Below are 25,169 nucleotides of genomic sequence, written 5' to 3' on the forward strand. Positions count from 1 at the left end.
GATAACTGGAAAATAATTACTGGTGCGAAGTCTCCATTACTTTGCGTTCGCTGTGGATATCTTTTTGTTGAGCAATTTAATGACATGCAGGCACATTAGGTTTAAAATACGAGGACAATTTCCAGCAATTGGGAAACAAGCTCCACTGTTGTCGCAAGTTACAGAAATAGCGTGCTCTTGGACGATATTTCAGAGAGCGCCCGCTCACGACGCTTCAAGAAATCGTCCCAAGAAAATGACTTCTACGTACTAAGGCGAGCGTTACAAACCTACTGGCGCTCTTTCTCATTGTCAAATTCACATGTCCAACAGCAACACAACAGCTCCACAACAGCAAGTGAAGCTAGAAATATGAGAGCGCTTATGAAAATGGCCAACATCTTAAAGCGCGATTCTGCACAAGAGCATGGTTTCGAAAGAAACCACTATTGCCATGTTTCAGTATATCAGGTTCCGGTGCTTAGTTCAGAGCTCGTCTCAAGATAGGGTCGAAGAAAAATCTATGCCTACTAACCAGCAGTTTCGATGGTAGATATTAGCATAGAGTTGTAGTAGCAGACCCTGGCAACCTTTAACACAACCGAACTCTGTCGAGTGAGGCTAGCTTAGCAGGACTTTTTGAGGAACTATCAGACACTGTTTGCGATATCATTGGCCTTAGTGAGATTAGAAGAGCTCGTGAAGCTTACACAGTACTGACTAAAGGCCATTTGTGGCAGACCTCTGCTACAGAGGTCTCCCAGATAAGAAGCAATACGGGGTAGGATTCCTAATCCATAAGGTCAAAGCAGGCAATATTGATGATTCTGCAGCATAAATGACAGGGTAGAAATTGTCGTAATCAACCTTAATAAGAGGTATAGATTAAAATAAGGACAAGCCTACGCTCCAACGTACAGTCATCATGATGATAAAATACGTCAGTTTTATGAAGATGTTGAAGTAGCGATGAGTAAAGTGTAAACTCAGTATACTGTAGTAATGGGGGACTCGAATGCAAAATAGTGGAAAAAGCTTTCTGGTCAACAATCAATTGTAACTACGGCGTCGATTACAGTAGATCTAGAGGAGAGATGCTGATGGAATTGGCGGAAAGGAATAAGCTGCGAGTAATGAACACCTTCTTCAGGAAGCGTAGCAACAGAAAGTGTACATGGAAAAGACCTAATGGGGAAACAGGAAATGAAATTGATTTCGTACTTTCTGTTGATCCCACCATGGTGCAGGATGTAGAAGTGATAGGTGGGGTAAAGTGCAGTGATCATAGCTTAGTGAGGGCTAGGATTCACCTCAATTTGAAGAGGGAAAGAGCAAAATTTGTCAAGAAGAAACAGGTCAACCTAGAGACAGTAAGGGAAAAGCAGACCAATTGAGGCTGCTACTAGCAAACAAATATGCAACCTTAGAACAGAGCGATGAAGGTGGCATTGAGGTAATGAATGAAACCGTAACTAGTCAGGCTTCTGAAGCAGCAAGTGTAGTGGGAGGTAAAGCACCAAGTCAACAAGTAGGCAAGCTCTACCAAGTAACAAAGTACCTAATAAAGGAATGAAAAAGAATGAAAGTGTCAACCTCAAGAGGTAAGGTAGAATTTGTGGAACTGTCAAAACTGGTCAACAAATAGAAAGTAAGGGATATTCGTAATTATAACGCGAGAAAGACTGTGGAAGCCATAAAAAATGTACGCAGCATGAAATCGGTGACAAGGAAACCTGGCATTGGACAAACCAAGATGTACCCACTGAAAGCTAAGCAGAGTAATATCATGAGGAATCTCAAAGATATAGTAAAAGCAGCGGAAGAATTCTACACTTACCTGTACAGCACCCAAAGCAGTCACGATAGCTCCATTCGAAGCAGTAATGAACAGGTTGCAGAGACTCTTTCTATAACTAGCGATGAGGCTAAAAGTGTTCCCCTTATTCTATTTTCAATAGAATAAGGGCACAGGCTGGTTTCAGGAAGGGACGCTCTACAATGGATGACATCCACGCCATTAATCGGGTAATTGAGAAATCCGCAGAGTACAAGGACCTTGCAAGGCAATAAACGAAAAAAAAGCGGCTGGAGAAAATGGAATAACAGTCGATTCAATCGAGTATGGAAGATACATCATGTTAAAAAAATGGCGGCTGTCTATATGAAGTGTCTATCGACTTCAAGGTTCCCAGAAAAATGGAAGAATGTAAACATCATACTAATCCAGAAAAAGGGAGACGTTCAAGAATTGAAAAAAAGTATAGGCCCATTACCTTCCTCCCAGTATTATATTAAATATTCAGCAAGATTATTTCCAGTAGAATAAAGGTAACACTGAACTTTAGTCAACCAAGGGAACAGGCTGGCTTCAGCAAGAAATAGTCTACTATGGATCACATCCACGTCATTAATCAGGTAATTGAGAGATCCGCAGAGTACAAGGACCTTGCAAGGCAATAAACCAAAAAAGGCGGCTGGAGAAAATGGAATAACAGTAAATTTAATCGAGTATGGAAGATACATCATGTTAAAAAAAATGCCGGCTCTCTATATGAAGTGTCTATCCACTTCAAGGGTCCCAGAAAAATGGAAGAATGTAAACATCATACTAATCCAGAAAAAGGGAGACGTTCAAGAATTTAAAAACATTATAGGCCCTTTACCTTCCTCCCAGTATTATATTAAATATTCACCAAGATTATTTCCATGAGAATAACGGTAACACTGAACTTTAGTCAACCAAGGGAACAGATTGGCTTCAGCAAGAAATAGTCTACTATGGATCACATCCACGTCATTAATCAGGTAAATAAGAAATCGGCTGAGTAGAATAAAGCTCCCTATATAATTTTCGTAGATTGCGAAAAGGCTTTTTATTCAGTAAAAATACCAGCAGTCACAGAGGCATTACGTAATCATGGAGTACAGACCGCTTAGGAAATATCTTGGGAAACACCTACAGAGATTCCACACCTACCTTAATTCTCCACAAGTAGGACGAGAGATATGAAGAAAGGGGTCAGGGAATGAGACATAATCTCTCCGAAGCTATTCACTGCGTGTTTGGAAGTAGTATAGCAGCTATTAAACTGGGAAGGCTTAGCAGTAAGGATCAACAGCGAATATCTCAGCAACCTTCGGTTTGCAGATGACATTGTCAGGTTGAGCAACTCTAGAGACGAGTTAGAACCAATGATTGAGGACTTTAAAAATAAAGGGTAAGGATGGGGGTGAAGGTTATTATGCAGAAGACAAAGACAATGATGCATAGCCGGGCAAGAGAACAAGAGTTCAGGATCGTCAGTCGGCCACTAGAGTCCGTGAAGGTGTACGTTTACCTAGGTCAATTACTCAGAGCGAGCACTGATTGTGAGAAGGAAAATTACAGAAGAATAAAAATGGGTTGGAGAGCATACGGTAGACATTCTCAGCTCCTGACCGAAAGCTTACCTTTATCATTGAAAAGGAAGATATAACATCAGTGCATTTTACCGGTGCTCACATATGGGGCAGAAACTTTGAGACTGACAAAGAAGCTTGAGAACAAGATAACGACCGCGCAAAGAGCAATGGAACGAAGAATGCTAGGCATAACGTTAAGAGAAAGAAAAAGAGCGCTTTTTATGAGAGAGAAAACGGGCATAGCCGATATTCTAACTGACATTAAGAGAAAAACATTTAGCTAGGCAGGTCGCGTAATGCGCAGGTTAGACAACTGGTGGACCATTGGGGTTACAGAATAGATGCTAAGAGAAAGGAAGCTCAGTCGAGGATGTCAGGAGACTAGGTGGGGCGATGAAATTAGGCAATTCCCGGGTGCCAGTTGGAATCGGTTGCACAGGACAGGGGTAATTGCAGATCGCAAGGAAAGGTCTTCGTCCAGCATAGGACCTATATTAGGCTGATGATTCCGAAAAAAATATTGAGCAGAAGATCGTTTGTAAGTTTTCTCGAAATAAAAAGTAATCACTCTGAAATGTTCATTGAGAAATGTATAAACAACGGACGACGCGCATAATTGGCCCGCGGGATTAGGTTTGACGACGGAGGACTGCCCACCGCCAACCATGTGGTTCGAGTGTTGCTTGTATTTCTTCGCAAAAGTTTGTGCTATGAGGTGAAGGATGCACAAGTCGCCCTTTTGGCAGTATTTTGTTCCTCACCGTCACTGCAATGCGACATTGTTAACAAGCTTTCCTTGAGCGACCACAGGGTTATCCTTTTTACGCGATATGCGCACAGTTTCGCAAAGCAGCTTGCATACGTAGGATCGGTTCAGTGAAAAAAACTAAGGGGGGACCGAAATTGTGAGTGACGTGATATGAAAAGAGCTGGTCTGGCAATTTTTTTTCTTGTGAGACTACTTTGTGAATCCGGCCTCAGAATTATTTGATCTTTATGATCGCCCAGTATTCCAGTGTTGTTGTTCAGTATCCCAGTCGTTGCAGACCGTTCGGCCTAGCTATATGGTGTGACAACGCACCTTGTAAGAACTAGAAGTTGTAGATGATGATGAGTGTAAGTTTCTTTTTGCGAAATGACGAGCGATGGCGAAAGAGCGCGAATTGGAAAGTTCACGAAGTGAATAAGCGACTACAGTGGAACGCCTGTACAGCGAGATGCCCTACACTACCAAGGATTTCTTATGTCCTGGCTGAATTCCTGGCCGTCGCGCGTATAAATTGTTATCTCGTAAATATTACTTACCTCTTCTGGCTTGTGGGTCCGGAAGACTTTGTTTGCATTAGATATTCAAGGTTTATGAAAAAGAGAGAAAAACCAGCAAAGATAGAGAAACATATCATCGTTCTGGCACTAGCAGCTGCTATACAAAACTGTGTGCTAGTGGTTATTGGACTAGCCATGCGTAGAAAGAAGGTTAGAAGATGTGTGGGGAGCTCAGTGAACAAAAGAGAAGACATATAAGAAAAAGAAAGAAAAAAAGTCACGTTTCTTCCCGTTGTTGACGCGAATAAAAAACGCTGGCAATAACAAAATTAAGTGTTATGGTACATTATGGTCCCCACTATGTCGAAGCTTTTGAAAACATTGGCAGTGGGTATGCTAAGCAATAATCCCAGTGCTCCTTGTCGGCATTTCTCGCAGCTAAATTCGCCTGAAGTGTCTATATAATTGACATCGCAATAAAAGCACAGAAGTCTGCATGAGGCAACAGTGCTTCAGACTGTTAAACAACTCAGAGCGAAGATAAGATAGAGAAAAAAAAAGGCGGGGGGGGGGCATGTATATAGTTAAGTCGTCGCAGCTGCATGAATGGTGTTCTAGGTGAAATCAAGCACGCGCTAAATAAGCGTATCTCTACATCTCGGCTACTCTGTCTCCCCTTGTTCATAAAACTGCGTATGAATGTAGTGCGTGCCTCCTCCATATAAAGTAAGTGGGATCATATTTTTGCGAGACTAATGTGACTTTTATCGCCTTATCTTTAGGAAGAATGTGTGTTCTAGGGTGCGATTCCTCAATGAGGCCTATTGCTGCCTGATATGGCACTCCTAGACAAGCAGCGCACTACGATATGTTGAAAGTGATGAGTATTTTTTTCGGTGTCACCAGTAAATCGAAGCCGAACACGTGGTCGTTGCCTGTTGCACATATCGGTGCATAGCCTTCCTGCTTAGCCGATTTCCTTGGCCTGTTCGTCTGCCGGCATGTCTGCTTACCTGCTTTACCTGCAATGATGCGAATGTTGGTGGGCATGGAGGTGGGTTCAAGCGCGTTTGTACAGGCGCTCAATTGTTTCTTCGTTCATAAGCCCCTTATTTTTACCGCCGACGGGTGCCGCGGGTGGCTTTTACCACAGACCGGTTTGCGGCGGTGTAGCTCACATTGCCGCCTGCGCTGAGTGCGAGATGCGAGGAAGACCTTTCTGGGACAGCGATAGGGCACGTCCACTTTTTTGCTCTCGTCCGCCTGCCCCCTTGTTTGGGCATCATCGCATCTGAGCTCGTTTGCGGCACCTTTCACGTACGGCGAGCGCGTACCTTGTGTTGCTCCTTTTGCGAACGCTAGGCCGAAGAGCGGTTTTGCCTAGTGCTCGCGCGTGGTCGTACTGCGCCGAGTCGTAATCATTGGAGGCCTAGCTTGACCTAGCTCTCGCGAGTCGGCTCATTGTTCGTCGCGAGAGTGCGCCGCATAAACGCAGGAACTTGTTTCCCTCGCGCCGTGTCGCGGGGAGCTATCCTCCTGTACCGATGGGCTAGGGGCGCCCTATTCGGTATTTTTCGCCCCTGGAGGCATCTTTACAATTGCTAGTAGGTACAGGGAGTAGGGGAGTTTTTCGCAGCGCTCGACTTTTTTCCGCAGGCGCGAGCATGAGCGGGTGCGAGAGAGAAAATCTGGGGGCCTTTGCTCCTTGAATATGTGACTTTGCCTAGGCACTACGGAGGAGGTTTCTTTGCGCGTGCTACATCTGTTTGTCGCCAAGACATGCCGGCATTACAGAGTGCGTTCGAGTTTGTTTCGCCTCCGCCGCTGGCTGCCAGCGCGGTGAGGCAGTGGGCATGGACGCCCCATTTGGTGATAGCTGTGCCTGAAGTGGCAAGGTTCTGACTTGAGTTGTATATGTCGCGGGTCGCCTTTTTCGTCGCGACGATAGATTGTATTTTTACAAGCACTGCTCCAGGAGGGTGCGTGTAACCGGCAAACGGACGCCTCAGGAGAGCACCTGAGATTATAATAAGGCAGGCAGCGCAGGATCTCCGGGGCACCCAGCGGGTAGCGGGGGGATCAAAGCTGGAAGCAGGGCGGCCAGTGTGTTGGGGCTGGAGAAGCCGAAGCGTGCCAGGGGGCGTTCGCATAAAAAGTTGGTAGTCCACAACAGCGGACAGGCGATCTTATACACCCCTGGCCTGCGTGTGTGAGCCCCAACCCACAGACCAGTCCAGGTTCTAGCTTTGGTGTCCCCGTTGCCGCTTTGGACGCCCCCTGGAGCCCCTTTAATTCCCGAGCCACCCTTGCACAGGGTTTTTGGCAGTGCAGGATGGCGCAGGAGGCGAATAAACAGTTTCCGCTAAATTAGGGCAATACCATGCTTCTTGCCGCGCAGCATTCGGCACCCTTTTGCAGTCTCAGTATGCGTGAACGCAACGGCGCGCAAGATAACGTTAGGGGTGACGACTAACTTGGCCTTGCGGCTCGCTTAGCTCGAACACGCAGTGGTCGCTACTCCTGTGAGATTCAAGGCACCCGCGCTGCACGGAGCGTACCTTGATCCCCTCAAAATGAGGGACACGATCGCGTTTTTAATTGGTTCGTGTCCGCCGTAGCCACTCCAGTAGCCAGCGTTTGCCTATAGGTACTTACCGCAGTCTCTGTACGGCACGCAGTAGGCGTCCCACCTCTGGTATGTTTCCGGCACACATGCACACCTTTTTCTAGTTCCGCTGCACGGCCATCTCTCCACTCCTGGGCACAAGTTTCCGGGGACGCCTTGATGATGATAGCATTGCACTTTGTGCTCGTTGTGTTTGCAGGCTGAAGTGATGAGAAAGGAACAAATCTCAACATGGCGGCGTGTTTCGTTGTTTGACAAATGATGTGAGCCTCGCTAAATGTGCCATATCTCCAATAAACATAAGTAGTAAAATAAAGCCATGCGACTAAGAAATGTGAAACATTAAGAACCACAAATATGGTAAAGCGTAGTGAAGCGTGAAGGCAAGCCGTAGCATAATAATAATAATAATAATAATAATAATAATAATAATAATAATAATAATAATAATAATAATAATAATAATAATAATAATAATAATAATAATAATAATAATAATCCCAATCGTCGTCATCATCATCAGCATGTTTCATGTCCACTGCAGGACGAAGGCCTCTCCCTGCGATCTCCAATTACCCTTGTCCTACGCCAGCCAATCCAACAAGCGCCCGCGAATTTCCAAATTTCATCGCTCCACCTAGTCTTCCATTGTCCTCAATTGCGTTTGCCTTCTCTTGGTACCCATTCTGTAAGGCTAATGGTCCAACGGTTAACTAACCTGCGCATTACATTTCCTTTCCAGCTCCATTTCTTTCTCTTGATGTCAATTAGAACATCATTTATACCCATTTGTCCTCTGACCGAAACCGCTCTTTCTGTTTCTTAACGTTTTGCCTAGCAATCTTCGTTCCATCGCTCTTTGCGCGGTCCTTAACTTGTTCTCAAGCTTATTTTTCCGTCTCCAAGTCTCTGCCCTATATGTCAGCACTGGCAAAATGCACTAATTGTACCCCTTCCTTTTCAATGATAATGGTAAGCTTCCAGTCAGGAGCTGGCAATGTCTGCCGTATGCGATCCAACCCATTTTTATTCTTCTGTGAATTTCCTTTTCATGATCGATGTATCCTGTGATTAATTGACCTAGGACAACGTACTCCTTCACAGACACTAGAGGCCGACTGGCGATCCTGAACTCATGTTCCTTTGCCCGGCTATTTATCATTATCTTTGTATTCTGCATATGAAGCTTCAACCCTACTCCCAGTTTAAGCTTTCCCAGTTTATTAGCTTGTATACTTCTTCAAAGCATGTAGTGAATAGCATTGGAGAGATTGTGCCTCCCTGTCTGGCCGCTTTCTTTATAGGCATCTTCCTGCTTTTCTTGTGCAGAATTTAGGTAGCTGTAGAACTTCTGTAGATGTTTTTCAAGGTATTTACGTAAGCGTTCTGTACTCATTGATTACGTAATGGCGCTATGACTGTTGGTATCTCTACTGAATCAAATGCCTTTTCGTAATCTATGAAAGCCACACAGTGAGGCTTATTATACTCTGGGGATTTCTCGATAACCTGATTAATGACATGGATGTAATCCATTGCAGAGTATCCCTTCCTGAAGCCAGCCTGTTCCCTTGGTTGACAAAAGTCCAGTGTTGCCCTGATTCAATTGGAGATTATTTTGGTAAATATTTTATATAATACAGGGAGTAAGCTAATGGGCCGATAATTTTTTATTTCTTTAGCGTCTCCCTTCTTTGGGCTAGTATATTGTTTGCATTCTTTCAGTTTTCTGGGACCTCTTCCTATAAAGAGCCCCCACTTTTCCAAGCATTATGTCTCTTCCATGTTTGATTAAATTGACTGTTATTCCATCTTCTCCGGCCGCTATTGCCGGTTTAATGAGCGAGAAAAATAAGGACTAAGAGTAATAATAAGAACAAGGATCTCGATATTTTGCTACTCACAATCGTTCATTTTCTTTTATATTATTATTTCTGCAATTCCAAATAAACGTAACTTTTTCTGTGTTTGTTGTCTCTTTCCAAGTTTAAAGCGGGCGCACCGAACTCGTGCAAACTAAGAGCGCTCGATATAGCTGCCGTGTTGAACATGCAATAATACCTTTGCTGAAATTAAAAGCATCCGTATAATAATAATAATATTTGGGGTTTTACGTGCCAAAACCACTTTCTGATTATGAGGCACGCCGTAGTGGAGGACTCCGGAAATTTTGACCACCTGGGGTTCTTTAACGTGCACCTAAATCTAAGCACACGGGTGTTTTCGCATTTCGCCCCCATCGAAATGCGGCCGCCGTGGCCGGGATTCGATCCCGCGACCTCGTGCTCAGCAGCCCAACACCATAGCCACTGAGCAACCACGGCGGGTAAAGCATCCGTATGGGCTACGAAGTTATGTCTGCGCACAAGTATGGAGGACGGTGCAGAAGAAAAGCTTTTTGCAACAATTATTATACCAGAAGTTGGGAAAATAAACAAAACTCTGCCTGACTCGCTCACACAATATGTAGGGTGTCCCACGTAACTTGAGCCAAACCTAAAGACATGTGAATGTAACGTCGCTTGGAGATATTCAGATTAGCTGTTTGCTTCGACCTAATTACATAGTGACCATCCTCGTCATACAGTCGTCGTGATGCCGTCGTGGTCGTTCTATCGTCGTCATCCGATGCTCGTCATACCATTGACGTAACACCGTCCTCGTCACATCATCAGCCTCATACACTCGTCCTCATCCTATCGTCCACAAGAAGTCGTTGTCGCAATGTCGTCCTTATGTTATCCTCACCATTTGAATTTCCTCATCGCAGTGTCGTAACATTGTCCTATTCATAAAGCTGTTTGAGGTGGCGCGAATACGTAGCCGCCGCAGCCACGGCTCATTTAGGCCGACCAGCCATGGTGCCACGGGTTCTCTGAAGCCGCCGAAACTCGCCGCTCAGGATGAGCATTCGAGTGCGCCAGCATGATCTACTCCCGCACTACATGCACGTTAGCCCTCTTTTTGACAGGTTCTGGACGCGATAGTCGCACCGCTACTCTCCCCCCTTGCTTTCGCACTACGAAAGCAGGGGGGGGGGGAGAGTAGCGCATATAGAACAAGCAAACAGACTGCAAGCCTATATATATGAGTAGCAATTCGTAGCGTCCGTTACGAAGTCCAGCTGACGTCGGTGTTGCGACGAAGGGCACAAATAGCTCTCTCGGGGAAGTGGCTGAGAGGGTCTGACCACAGGGCACATTGTCTTGCCCGTTGAGGGCGTCGTCTTGCGTTGTCGACGTCCGCGTGCCCAGCGCGGTCCGACTCGGAAAGCAGAGTTGAGGCGTACAGGCCCGTATCCTGCCGCGTGCCGAGAGTTCAGGTCGTTGAGGGGAACAACGCATAAGATGGTGTTGTCGAACGGTGTGCAAGAGTTGCAGTAGCGAAGAATTGCGACTATCGCGACTGTGTCTTGTTGTGCTTGCGCATTCATGCTGCGTCACGAGTTCAGGTGCGCGTACGGTCTTGCAGGGTGGCATATTGTGACGACCAGCAAGACCTTCGTGTCGAGATGGCGTGGTAGGTCTGGCCGCTGCTCGTTTGTTGCGTAATTTGCGAGAGCTTTCGTCAGAGGGGCAACGGAAAACAGGTGCTGTCGTCCTTGGTAGTGTCAGGTTTACGCGAATCCGAGACAGCTGTACTAGGCAGCACTGGCAGCGTAGTTTGTGAGTGAGGCGGAGCCACATTGATGCCGTAGGGGCAAATCACTAGTTAAATTAGCCCCTAGTGGAGCTGGTGGGAGAACCTACGAATCGTGGATGAGTGGGGTGCCTCCGAAAGCAAAGGGGTTATCCTGCGGGAACGTCTGAAGACGGAGAGCTGTGCGCCATAGAGTAACCGAAGCGCTTGCGTTTGGCCAAGTGAATTCCTTGGAAAGAGTCGCCGCGTAGCTGTCTTTGAGATGGGGTGGAGGCTTATGGACCGAGTAGAGGTTCGATGCTGGGGCCGGCGCGTGCTGACGATTTGAACTGGTGGACGCAGGTGATGTGAGACGACAAGACGTGGAATCGCGCGACGGTTCAAATGGCGAGAGCTGAGTGACTGAGCGCTCGAGAGGGCGTAGTGAGCAAGCACGGTTGCCCGCAAGTCCTGGTAGAAGCGGGGCCGGGAATCGCAGCCGGAGCCTTGGAGGCAGCCGGAGCCTGCAACCTCGTTGATACGGAAGCCGCTGTGTAGCTGCATGAGCCAGATGATGTCCGACATATAGATGTAGAGTTCCCGGACACCCTACAACCACAGGACGTCTGCCAGACCGTGTGAGGCCACGTCACTATCGCCTTGGTAGAGTCGGTGCGTTGACACTGGTATGGCTGGGCTTGGTCGTCCGGGCCACCAATTTGTGGGAGACGGCGCGATGAGGTAGCCGTCATGTCCTCGGTTTATTTAGGCTGGCCAGCCATGCTACCGCGGGACCTCCGGAGCGGCGGATACTGCGGCCGCTCAGGTCGAGCTCGCCCGCGTGTTCTATTCTCGCGCTACATGCAGGCGAGCCTTCTTCTTCACCGACCATTGAGGCGATAGTCGTGTCGCTGCAAAGCGTTTGGTTGCACCAGCGTATGGTTAGAAAACCGGTGAGCACTGGAACTATAAAACATCCTTTACACTACAATGTCATCGAAGAAGCAGCACCTTCAGACCCACAGGCCATTCAGCGAGTTCGAGATTGGGAGCGAAAACACATAAGCCAAACCAAAGCTAACATTTAAACATTCGCGTTAGATACCCGTAACCATCTTATGAGATATTGGTTTCGTACAGACATAAAAAAAAGTCGAGTGTTTTACATGTCATAATAATCGCATTAGGAGGCACGTCGTATGTAGTGGGGTTTGGAGAATAATTTTGATCTCTGGGGGCTCTTTAGCGCGCACTCAATCCACCGTACACAAGCGTTCTTGCTTTTCTTCGTCATCAAAATGCATTCGCCTCGGCCAAGAAAAATACAGGCGCCCTCTTACTTAGAAGCGAAACCAAGCCACCCGGTACATATGTAAAGGCACGGCCGCTCGATGAAATCGCGCTTTCATCGAGCGTCTATGGTAAATTCCCCGAAAGACTGCAACGACCTTTCCGTCAACGCCATGCGCCCCTCCATCCAGCCTCTTTTCAAGGCAGCCGCTGGAGACACCATACACAAAGTATATCAACTCGACAATTATCTGATACATAATCTACTGCCGGTTGCATTGAAGTGTAATAGATAACTATATGAATAAATAAGCGTTTATTTAGAGGTTCCGGGGATAACTCCCTAAATACGTCGGAGAAGCCTGCCGAAAGTAAATGTGTTACAGAATGTGTGATTTCGGGAGCAGTCAAACGCTGATGGGAAACGTTTGCCAAGTCAGCACGTACACCTATGCTTTTTTCAATCGACGCTGGTGAAAGCGCGCTAATCAAAAGGCAAACGTCGCTCAAAAGTCATACGTTTTCAAAAGGAAAGCGTTGTAGAGAGCAAAGATTCTGCTTCCGGCAGTCTTGAATGGAAGCTTTCGAAGTGCATGGAAAGAGACGGATTGCTTTTTTGCAAACGTTCTCTTTCAGCGCACGAAGCACAACACTCTGCACCACGGCCAACAAGAGTGACATATGTCGCATTAAATTGCAGTTAAATTGACTGTGCCTGTAACGAGAACGCGAAGCCACAAGGTCGCGGAGTGTCTGCACTGTCCCATATTTTATGGCTCCAATATACTCTGAAAGGAAGTGTCTATGCGGAGCACGGAATTTCTTGCGCGAAATTTGATTCCTCTATATTGATTGCACTGATCAGCTCTTGCCTGAGCGACAACGTCCGCATTGCGGAACAGTCCAGTAGCCTGTCCTGTGTTATTCTGTCGTTTTTGTCCGTTCGCGATTTTCCGAAAAATGAGTCTTGCAGCTTTCGGCTCAGTCGTCAGTTGGCCACTCCATATTTCGGAGTGCATCAGCTCGCCGCTCTCTCTCGCTGTTTATTCGTAAGTTATTGAGGGTAACAGCTTTGTCTTATCAGTACTCACCTACGGGGCAGAAACCTGGAGGCTTACGAAAAGGGTTCTACTCAAATTGGGGACGACGCAACGAGCTATGGAAAGAAGAATGATAGGTGTAACGTTAAGGGATAAGAAAAGAGCAGATTGGGTGAGAGAACAAACGAGAGTTAATGACATCTTAGTTAAAATCAAGAAAAAGAAATGGGCATGGGTAATGTAATGAGCATGTAATCAGGAGGGAAGATAACCGATGGTCATTAAGGGTTACGGACTGGATCCCAAGGGAAGGGAAGCGTTGCAGGGGGCGGGAAAAAGTTAGGTGGGCGGATGAGATAAAGAAGTTTGCAGGGACGGCATGGCCACAATTAGTACATGACCGGGGTTGTTGGAGAAGCATGGGAGAGGCCTTTGCCCGGCAGTGGGCGCAACCAGGCTGATGATGATGATGATGATTGAGGGTATATAGAAAGGCCCGTGCACGTGTCCGAGACTCGTTATGTGTGCTGCGATATGCGAGGGCGGCTGGAAGTCTGAGCCTTCCTTCACGCAGTGTCAGAGGCGAGGAGAACTTTCTCGGCGAAGAATGCTTTATATAATTTTTCACAAGGTATGGAGAGGGAGAGGGAGTAAACTTTATAGACAAGAGCACACGAGCATAGGTAGCTCTTCTGCTGAGCAGTGTGAAGTCAGCCCAGGAGTTCAGAGGCCTTAACTGCCCTTCTTGCTCGGTTTCTTGATCCAGTCGGAGCTGGACCGTGCTGGATCTCATCGCCGTGTGGCGGGGGCGTTATGGGTGTGAGCTGTGGGTGTGCTTGTAAGAGCCCATACCATGTGGTAAAGCGTTGCGCATTGATCGCACTATGGGAATTTATAGGAATACAGCGCAGGGTGTATGGCATGGTAGAGACTCAAGAGTGGATTTGTGTTTGTTTGGAGTTTTCAGCATATAACATCTTCCTCTCACGTCAGAGCGTTGTGAGGTGGCGGTAGTTTTCTTCGTGGAAGGCGATACTGTTGTTGGATGTGCGTGTTGTTTAATGGTATGGACTACGGGTGGAACTGCTCGGCGGGACTGTCTCGCTGCATCCGGTGTGTATGGGCTCGGGCGTAGGCGTGTGCCTGCTGATTGCCACGTAAGGACTCATGCCCTGGATTCCGCATAATTTGCACACAGATTCAACTTAATTCAATTCAATTCAGTTTGTATATGTGGTGGTAAGTGGTGCGCTCCAATCAAAATGCGATGTGGAGGCCCGGAAATTTTGGCCTTAGGAATATTCCTACATGTCGTCTGAGAGCCCGTTAGAAGTATGACACACTCCCAGTGTGGTCTCATCGTGATGGCTAACGCTATGACTAGTTCCTCTGCGTCTGCAGCGCTCACTGTGAAAACCGACGCGTTCACCTAGGTCCCGTGATTGTCGACTACGCTGGTGACAAATGCGGTGCTTCTTGCGGTGCTGGCCGCACCACGCACAAGACATTACGGTGGTTCTAATACTTCCACGCGAGTGTCTGCGCTCGTTCACGTCGCCATTAGACGTGGAAGTTCGGGTGCACGTATCTGGGAATTAGTGAGACATGCATAGTTTCAAGTATTCGTGTTCGGATTTTTGTCAGTGCACTGGTCTTCCGTAAGGAATATCCAAGACGTTTCAAGACATAGTGTCCCTCTGTTGTGCGTTGTAGCCTTTTCTCCTTGTATACCAGGTGGGCCTCTGTAATTTCCCGTGCCTTGTAGTAAATCCCTGTTTCCTCCAGTCCAAAAGTAGTCGTTCTGGGTGGGAGTCTGAGCACTTGCTTATACTCCTTGCGTATTAGCCGGTCGAGTACCTCCACTCCCACATTGCTGTATGGTGTGGAGGTTTATATGCGATATATAATAGCAAGGCAGCGGATGGAAGCTGCTCAAGTAACATTTTTCCTTGTCCTGATTTTCAGACTGTGCGTAAGTGTCCCTATGCACGAAGCAGGGATAAGCGAGGGTCAGGGCAGTCCCCAACGGCACTTTTGGTTTTCAACACTTCTTGGAGCCACGCTGCGGCGTCGGGCTGATCCCGGGGTCGGTGAGAGTGGCGCGCAGGACATTGTTTACGGTCCGGAAGAGGTGACGCATAGGCTTGAAACACAACATTCCTTTGGCGCAGCGGCGTCGCACATTGGTTCGGGTGCTGCCGTCGGCACGGGGAGGGGCTGAGCGGCGACTTGTGAGGCAGCGACTTTCTTAATTTTTGCGGACGCGAGGCTGCCGCGAAGAAACTTGAGCGGTGCCCGCAGTCACCGCCTAACGCTAAAGCTCGAAGTAGGTTACACTAGGAAATCAATGCGCGGCTGACAATCGCCCAACCCGAACGCTCGCTTGTTGTAAAACAAACTAGGACACAAACGTGACATACTGTTTTCTTGACACTCTGCGCCAATGAATGTGATCGCGGGCCTAAGAAATAGAATTGACGCCCTTGCCTGATGTGACCACCTCCGCAGCCTACGACCAGGTCTGAAGACGTACCGGGACCCAGGTTGGCGAGTTTCTGTCTGATTCTGCCGCGATTTTTTACGATACCCCTTCACAAGGCACGATGGTTGCTCCAACAAAATCCCGTCTGTATTGGTGTAGGACAAAGCTCGCACGTGAGGGTTCCCCGAATTGTTGGCGACACGGAATTCGGCATCCAACTGCACCATTTTCACGATGTGTTATGCTGAAGTAAATGTGTAGTGGCTGTCAGTTGAAATCTAAAACAAAGTACTCACTGAGTCAGGCAATGTGCACGTCGAGCATTCACGTCTCTCATTGTCGTACTAGCCCGGGCCGCTTAGTGGCTTCGACAGCTGCGGTAGCCAGCAGGTTGCTGGTCGATTTTGAAGCTATTTACATTGCCCCTCTCTCTGTCGTAAGTTTTATGTGCCCTTTTAATGGTCGTAATGACAGATTGCTGAATAAACCACGACGTGACCGAGAAATATGCCACTAAAATCGACGAAAAATACTCCTAATAAACAAATATCTGGCACTGGTAGAAAAGAAAGCGCTCACCTTGAACAATGCACCATTCCCAACACATTAAAAGGAAGAGGATGCCTGCTTGAATAAATGTGGCCATACTTGTTAAGTTGTTATCGCAGCTGTTATCGTTAGGGAAGAACGTCGAAACGTTTAGAAGAGCGAGGTTACCTTATAGAACATCTGTAAGAAACCTGCAAGAAATTTGGGATTACTAGCGGTTAGGAAAACCCAGGCGGGACTCATCACAACAAAAGGCTGTGAAAGCATTACTGCGCTCCTTGCGATCCACTGGCGTGTGTGTACACCTATGATGAAAACGCGCTAACTGATTACGTTAGGGCGCCTATATTATGCGCAAGCTCCTGCGTTTAGCGTCGGCGTTCCTCGGCGTAACTGAGCGAACGAGCACAGCGAAGGATGAAAGAGCGAATACGCAGCCCAGCGGGGGATGAAAGCCACGCCACCTATAGGAAATTCTTTCCAGGCCCGAGTACTTCTTGGCCACGTGATCATATGTCATCGGTTTGGGGCTATCGGCGCGGCCTCGGTTGCAGTAGAGGTGTTTGTTGTAGGAACATGTTTGGACGCGCTTCCGGGTTGCCGTAAAGCGCACGTGGTAGCTGAAAAATTTCTTTGTTTGATTGAACCTTTATTTATATTCTTGAATCGGCAACGGCGACCGGCATCGGTGTTTATCGCGTGGTATGTGTGTCGAACTGGGTTGTGCAGAATTAGAATCAAGTGCGTAATGCATGGGAAGTGTTGTGTGCCGCAGTAAACGTGCCTCAACGTCCACGTTTTCTCGATGCCTAAAGCCGACGAAGCAAAAAAAAAAGAAAACGTGGATATGTGGCTTTCCACACGAAAAGCGTTCTGAAATGGGGAATGGTTAATTATTTCCCTAGTGGGTTGCTTCTACTGTTGGGTAGCAAGCCTTACTTACAACTCCTTCGTGGGATGTAAAGGCTAAATGCGTCAACCACCGCCCGCGATGTCAGGTAGCAACAATTATGCCAATATATATATATATATATATTGTCAAGTGTGCGAGCGTCACTTTAAATGCGAAAACTTCGTTTGAGAGACAAGATACATTGACCAAGCCACCGGCCGCACAGTGACCGCCTCGCTCTAAAGTTTGTGGTTTCGACCTGAGGCCGTGCTGACGGTATTCCCTAATTGCCCAAGCTACCTGTCTAGAGAAGGGACTAGACAACAGGTTCCAGAGAGGAAACGAATGCGCTTAGACGCCCCTGTCATTCAGACAGTGCTCGCGGAGTCAATTCTAACCGCGTAATATCCGAAGCAAGTAGACAAGCTTTGCGATTTCAAAGATTTGGCAAACTTCGTTCGAGGTCAGCAGCTGACATTTTGGTACGTCATAGAAGGCAATGAATAGTTCATTTTTTTACTTACATACCTACGGCGCCGAATGTTGGGCGCTGCATTCTACGTTGTTACGCGCCATGATATAGAGAAGAAGCAAGCAAGGCTAGAAGAGGTTTAGTACCGGGACTTCTCCACCCTAGCACCTTGCCCATGGGGCCCCGGCTAAGCTGCGAGGTAATCCACAATTTAGAAGTTGAAACTTACAAATGATAATTTTAATACAGGGAAAAGTAAAGTGTATCAAGAACAATAAAAAAAACAGGATGAATTATAAGAAAAAGTGTGTGTATAGGAGGGGAGGGGGATCATTCTACCGTGGCAATCGATTAGATCAATGAGGTTTTTCTCGACTGCCAAGCAAAAATTTCTGTTAACGAAACTAATGACAGAGGATCCGAAAGACTAGATTATAGGCACAAAGAAATCTAGGCCAATATAGCGAAGCGGAGTTCGCAGCGAAGCAGAGTTCGAGCTGCAAACTTCATCCCACTGCTGTTTGGCTAGCCTCTAACAATGCTCTTCTATAGTTCTATTCTGCTCTGCAATATTTTTACGGAGTTTGCGATTGAACCTGTATCCTTTCCACCTGTCGAGAAGGAGCGACTTTTCGGCATTCGGAAGCGGAGCCAGACGACTGTCCATCCTGTAGGCTTCTTGGTCGACCTGGATTGACTTGTTGGCCGCCCTGGCATTTTCTTTGAGCTGGTTTGACCATTGGTCCAGGATAGGGGTCGGGTCCTAGGATTGCTTACGTTCTTCCCTGATTTTTCAAAACAGGCTCCAATCTGTGATGCTAAAATTTCCGAGTCGTTTCTTCTCCACGTTAATGCTAATGGTGAAGATGTTGTGAGCGCTACCCAGGTCCGTTAACTTAGCCCAGTTCGTTGAATCCGCGTTCTTGACGAAAGTGAGATCTGGTGTAGAATCTCTGGCGGAGGAATTAGTGAGCCTAGTTGGGAATGCCGGGTCAGTAATTAAAGTTAGGGTGCGATTAGCTACATTCTGCACCTTTAGAGGTATTATAATGGTACCCCCACGCTCGATGCGGAGGATTGAAGTCCCCGGCTACGATTAAGGAGGTATTCATTGCTTTCTTGGCCGTTTTCGCAAGAACGGTCGCAAACGTAGTTTGCAAACATAGTTTGGCATCTTGAATTCGTCAGTTCGACTAAGAGGACTATGACCTTGCTTATGCTTTTAATTTTTCTCACCTCTATAGAAGTTGAATTCTTCGACTGGATAATAAGCTTTGTGAGCTCGTCTTGGGCGATTGCAGGATCGATATTCCTGATCACCCCTTTGCACATATTGCTTGGAGCAGCTACATAGACACTGACTTTATAGCTTGCTATACCGATGACGATAGATTCCACCCTAGCCTAAGCCCTGGAATTTCTTTCCGAAGGCGCAATTCCCACCATGATGTTTTGGACCATATTCGTGCAAATGATATCCTTTTCGACAGTCCCGGGCTTTAGCCCTGACGCCACAGTAAGGGCCTAGACTATCTTGAATCGACCCGTCTTCTCGATATCCTGGCTAACCCGAGTTCGAACGATGACTCTATGTTCCCTTGAAAGCGGAGGGATCCTTGACGCTGCAGTGAACCGCCACTTTACGCTGCGTAAAGATGCACCCTTGTTTCCGCCACGTAGACAATTGGGGGGCTCATTACCCTCTCCGGACTGGCTCTGCTGGTGCCGATTTCCACTTTGAAAGCGCCGTAGTCAATCCCGTGCTTTAGCTAATCTCTTCCGGAACGAAATCGTTCCCTTCAACAGTGACTCGCATCGCTCGCCGTAGTCATCTTCGATCAGCTGTTAAGAGCCTTACAGGTACCCTCGCCGAGTCCCCTACGAGTAGGTACGTCTAACTGTCGTTAGGCCTAGCGCCATGGCAGCATGGTCGGACAAAAGAGACCTCGTAAATTTGGGAAGAGTCCACACACCGTCGAAAATTTGGTGTCGATGGATTCCACTTGATGTTAGGCGTCGAATGTGCCTCTTCTCTCAGCGATTAGGAGTGATTTCGCGGCCGAACACATTTGAGAAAGTGGGAGCCGATGTTCCCGCATCTGCACAGCTCGGCACTTGTTCCATGTGTAAAATGCAAATAATAATGTAAATAACTCAATTATAATTTGAAGCTTTTTGTTATATAATGAAAACACCATGATAATTGTGAAAGAAAGTTCGTTGGGTAAAATTGCCCATATTATGGCGCCTTTAGCGGCAGATAATGCGCTCACGAGAGAATATTATGAAGTGTAAGTAGTTCTGCATGTTTTCCTAGCAGCGCCGTGGCCGACTTTCACACCTTCTTAACTCTAGTGTGTGCAGGGCCTGGCCGCCTTTCTCAGTGGGGGCTCCAAGTGTGGTGGCTCTCTGGAACGAACTGGCCCATAAGGTTTACGGATAGTTCAAGAATCCGCTTGATTTGTGTTAACATTTTATAATGATTTTTCTGGGTGACAGCCCCCTGTTCAATTTGTCATCTTTCACTCTTTCGTCCCATCGGTCCGAACAGATATTTGTATTTGCTTTAGATTTGAGTCATGATCCTTCGACACAAATGTATTAGAGATAAGCGGGCACTGTATTCGAGATGCATGTTCGGTCTCTTGGCCGTTTAGGATTAACAAAAGCGGTTATATCAGCTAGGCGTGGCCTCCGAGAAGTTACCGCGTCCGTGGCAAGCCAGGTGTACTGCCAAATCTTTGAGGCCATAATTAAGGAATGTTTGCTTGCGCGATATACGGCGTCAAAATTATTCGCGTTGAATGGTAGGCGACTAGAAAACATCGCTTGCCTAACCCATGGCGAGGACCTACTTGTCAATATTTTGTGTGACTCGGTTTCAATATTGTCAAGTGACGCTCCGTTACAATTTTTTTCTTCCTCCACGTGCGGCCCGCACATGCGTTGTGTACGGCCCGAAGGCACGACAACGCCGACGGGGCAAATGCGTCTAGAACCTCCGTATATATATATATATATATATATATATATATATATATATATATATATATATATATATATATATATATATATATATATATATATATATATATATAGACGTCGTGCATGTTTATTAATCGCCGTTTGGTTCTATAACAGTCTAATGAGGTAACAGTTCTGGAGCAGCATTTTTATCTTTTCAAGATGCGCTGTTTAGATGAGCTGAATGTGCAGTATTCGTAATTTGTAAAACACGAGGAATATTCTATAGACACAGTGGCTTATTGTTTTTTTTTCACAATGTAAAAATATCTCGAAGCGTTTACGGTGTGCAGCACTTCCAGGTTTCGAACTTTCCACGCAAAGTGGAACAGGCTTTCTCGCCGCGACAAAGAATATCGGCCATATTAGATGTGGGGCCTGTGTGTCGGGAGAGCCTTATTTTCTTCGGTGATATTTTGTGTTACAGTCTCCAGCACTTAGAAGTTACTTTGTAAAAATGTCACTTTCGCGTAAACTCCACGCCTGTTTCCAGCATGTGCTCGTTAAGGGCACTATGTGATCATGTGCCTAAGTGCTCCTTATGCGCACGTGTTCGGTTACAGAGTTGCTGCCTGACGTTCATTCTTTAAAAAAAATTCATAACGCTCTTCTGAGCATCACGGTGTGATAATTTTCTGAGAACAATCAGGAAGTGGACTTCGAAACGGCTTTATGCGTCCTTAGACCGACTCACGTTTGAATTTTGCATTAACATTAAAGATTGTCTATATTTCTACTGTGAAAAAAATTGCATTTTCAGTTCTGCTTTGACAATAAAATAAAACAACATTATAGTGCTTGTAATAATACTACAGCTCTTTCGGCAGCGACTCGTGTTGCTCTCAGTAAGCACATCCTTAAGTGACAAGCACAGTCGACAAGAGCCAGTACGGAACCTACAGAACCAACAGAACCTGCAGCACAGAGCATACAGAACCAAGAATTGGTGATCTTCTTGCGTCGCCTTCATTACTGTCATCATTACTGTGTTCTTGTATTTAGCAAACCGAATGTTAGAAATTCGAGTGGAAAACAGGGTAACCGTACCCGAGCAATGATGTGTTGGGAAAATTATTAATTCAGATTGTAAGAGCCAATGACAATGCTAATGACAAGAAAAGCACAAGCCCACATAACAGAACATGCAGTTCTCTTCCGCTCCCATCATTATACTGCTGTTATCTTGTTTTTGTTAAATTCATTGTTAGAAATTCAAGGGTAAATTGGAGCGCAGCCCAGTCAGAGTGAAGGTATGTTGAGTCAATGTATAACTTATATTGTAAGGGCCAAGAACCCGAACCAATCTATACACGCTTGCAGAAATTTCAGAGTTTAGCCGAGGCAAACTGAATTTAAGTATTTATGAAGTATAGATATAAGACACAGTCCCACCTACTTTGTCGCCGACAATAGCGAACATCTCAATGCAGTCTGCACGGATATCTTTGGTAAATGACTCAGAAAGCTGAGATCTCAATTTGAGCAAAATTGCAACTCACCCTGAGTGCAACCGCCGCATACACAAAGAAACGAAATCCTCTATTATTGGGCCAAAACAATCTGCTCGGTTCGTCTCCTGATGGCTGGGCAGTACCGCGAATCAGGCGTTAAATGAAGTCGGGGCATTGGTATAAGAATCTACCGTTACGAAATCGGTGACTCCTGTTCTTATATCGCAGCTCGTTTAGCACACACCGTAAAACAAAAATGAATTAAACTTCGTTGTCAACTCGGCGCCCTATCTGACAGCTTCAAATATCATGTTTTAAGCCCCTACGCTTGTCTGTCGCCGTCCATTCTTCGTGCACTTTTCATGGCGTAGGTACAGCACGCCAACTCGCTCCTCTTTTTTAAAGAATATTCTTTCAAACTTGACTTGACACGGAGAAATTTGACAAACAGAAGCCTACAGAAAAATTTATTTAAATCATGATGATTATCACGGGGAGGCAGGCAAAAAATATTCCCCAGGCTGAAGAAATTCTACGCTTCCTAAAAAAAATGGTTGATAGGAACATGCCTAAGGTTGCAATTTGCGCAGCAACAACAAAAACAATTTTTGAAGAAAACTCAAAAAGAAAAGTATCTCACAACTTGCTCTCTCGTAAGCATTGTGCAGACAAAAGCAAATGAAAATCACTCCCTTAATGATAGAAGCGTTCCATGATATTATAAGAAGCATAGTGAATAAAACATCATCTGTAGACCACAATTCATAGGTATTTCAGCTATAAACCAATTTCCTGCTGCTCGGGAATCGTATATGCACGCTTTACGGTTCAACTTCGTCAGCCAAACGAAAAAGGTACTTTGCATATTGCTAAATTGATAGCTTTTAGGGAACACATCATTCTAAATCCTGTTATGAGTATTAGGTTAAGCGGCTCAAGGATAGGTTTGTATGGTGAATCGAACGCAGCATTGGCGATTTTGCGTGCAACATATTTTTGGATTGTAAATACTTTTCTAGTGCCGGAAAAAGGAGTAGTGCCTTAAACCCGAAAACAATAGCTTCTAGTCAACAATAGGTGACACGCTCTTCAGACAGTGTGTTTGGCAAATCACGCATGTAACACATTTTGTGATGACTCAGCGTTAACCAGACTCTGCGTTAAATTAGGTAGGGATACGGGTTTAAGAGTCTACCATTATAAAACCTGCGACCTATGCGACATCTCTAAATATTGCAGGTGGCATCGCATACGCTGTAAGGAAGTAAAACTTGTTAGGGTAGAGGCTTGGACGAGTTGGTCGTGGTTTATAACGGCGGTGTTTGCGTAGCGCACTAAAGTAGGAAAGCATGGACAGAGGCTAGTAAAGAGCGCTAACTTCCAACTGATCTTTCTTAGCGGACGAGCCCAAATATATGTGCGGCAAACAGGAAAACACATAGACGAAAGGGGGGATACGCCGAACCAGCACATCAAGTAAAATCACTTCAGGTCGCAGCTAATCCGAGAAATCATAGAAGCTGAGTACATTCACAATCAATAGGTGTCCTCTGCGTAAGCACCCCTTCCAGTGTTCGGTCATGAGCTGAGCGAGATTACGTGGCCGAGAGCGTGGCAATGGTGGACACGTGAATGGATTTGACTTGACACGCATGGTTCTGCGCATCCTGACTTTCTGTATGTTTTCCTGTTTGCCGTGCACATATATTATGCTCGTCCGCAAATAAAGATCAGTTGGAAGTTAGCGCTCTTTGCTCGTCTCTGTCCTTCCTTTCTTATTTTCATGCGCTACGCAGACAGCACCGTTATGAATAAAAACTTCTTTGCCAACTCGGTCTCCGATGTGACAGTTCTAAATATCATGCTTGAAGATCCTGCGCCTGTCTGTTTCTATCTGTATTTTGTTCGTGCACTTTGCGCAGGGCTGCTACAGCAAACAAACCCACTAGACTTTTTTCACAAAACATTCTAACAAAATAGACTCACCATGGGTGAACTTGACACGTTCTTTTATCAGTGTTAACGGCTTTTCACAAATATAATGCCTGCTGTCTTTATTACACCAATTATGTTAAAGTCAATTTGACAATGGTTCTCGATCGGCGGTGGTGAAAGCCGACTGCCACTTGTGTGGCACGGGCGGTATCAAATGTTAGTCAAATAACAGGCTGCAACGAAGCCTGCGTCGAAGCACCGCATTTGTATGACCAAGCCATTGGTGTTGTCGGCAGAAATCCAAGTCTCTCCATGAGTAAACAAGAATAGCTCGATAGGCTTGTCCGACAGATACAAGGACTGCTTTTCGACGTCATCGACGATTCAACACCAGTTGGAAAGCATCGCATAACCGAAGAATGCGCTCGACCACTCCGCCAGAGCCCTTACCGAGTTTCCACGCGAGCACGTGAAGTGATAAGGCAACAAGTAGACAAAATGCTGCATGATATGATGCAACCGTCGAAAGTCCATGAGATTCTCCTGTAGTCTTTCTTGGTCGGCGTTGGTCAGTAACAAATGTACACGTATCTTAGACACTGTCTTAGATAATCATTGGGTAGCTTGTAGCTGTATCATGATACGTCTGGAAAGACGTGCATCAGTATCTGCAGTTCCGATGCATGAAAGAATGTATCGCCTATCTTCAGATACAAGATACTGGCTATCGCAGCATCACCGTGCGCAATTATAACCGTTGGCTGAACTCCACTTAGCAAGCTGATACTGTTGCTAATAAGCCACCTGAATAGAAACTAAACGCAGCGATATTCTTTTATCTCTCAGCCAGAGCCCTCCAGCGAGGGCCCCTTGACCCGTCTCCCGTCTCGACAAAGAAAAGGGCTCAAACGTCAGCGCGCAGCCTTAATTTTTCCTCTTTGTTTTTTTGTACACAGTTGGGTTGGTGCAATGACTTGCTTGAATCCACTTGCTCGTAGCCACTGTACTGTGCTGCGGGCGTCAATGCGTGCGGTGTCTTTCGCGGCAATTCTGGTGCCGCTATATTGCCGTTATCGAAGTTTTTCTTGCGTGGTGCTTTGTTACGAAGTTCGAATAATGCAAGAACGGGGTTGCCTTGCATGT

The 25,169-nt window shown here is 46.2% G+C and overlaps 1 protein-coding gene across 3 annotated transcripts in view; it reads right to left on the reverse strand.

Moving 5' to 3' along the window:
- LOC142587636 (uncharacterized) overlaps window positions 1-22,294 on the reverse strand; it is a 39,583-nt gene extending 17,289 nt beyond the window's left edge. For all 3 annotated transcript variants that reach the window (XM_075698799.1, XM_075698797.1, XM_075698798.1), the window contains exons 1-4: window positions 22,140-22,294; window positions 16,283-16,443; window positions 7,303-7,473; window positions 4,687-4,712 (exon numbers count right to left, since the gene is read on the reverse strand). In XM_075698799.1, the coding sequence (XP_075554914.1) occupies window positions 4,687-4,712; window positions 7,303-7,473; window positions 16,283-16,349 (264 nt within the window). In that variant the 5' untranslated portion in view covers window positions 16,350-16,443; window positions 22,140-22,294. The remainder of the gene's footprint in view (window positions 1-4,686; window positions 4,713-7,302; window positions 7,474-16,282; window positions 16,444-22,139) is intronic.
- Window positions 22,295-25,169: the final 2,875 nt, after the last annotated feature.

Source organism: Dermacentor variabilis, chromosome 7 (assembly GCF_050947875.1).
Source record: "Dermacentor variabilis isolate Ectoservices chromosome 7, ASM5094787v1, whole genome shotgun sequence".
Classification (NCBI taxonomy): Eukaryota; Metazoa; Arthropoda; class Arachnida; order Ixodida; family Ixodidae; genus Dermacentor; species Dermacentor variabilis.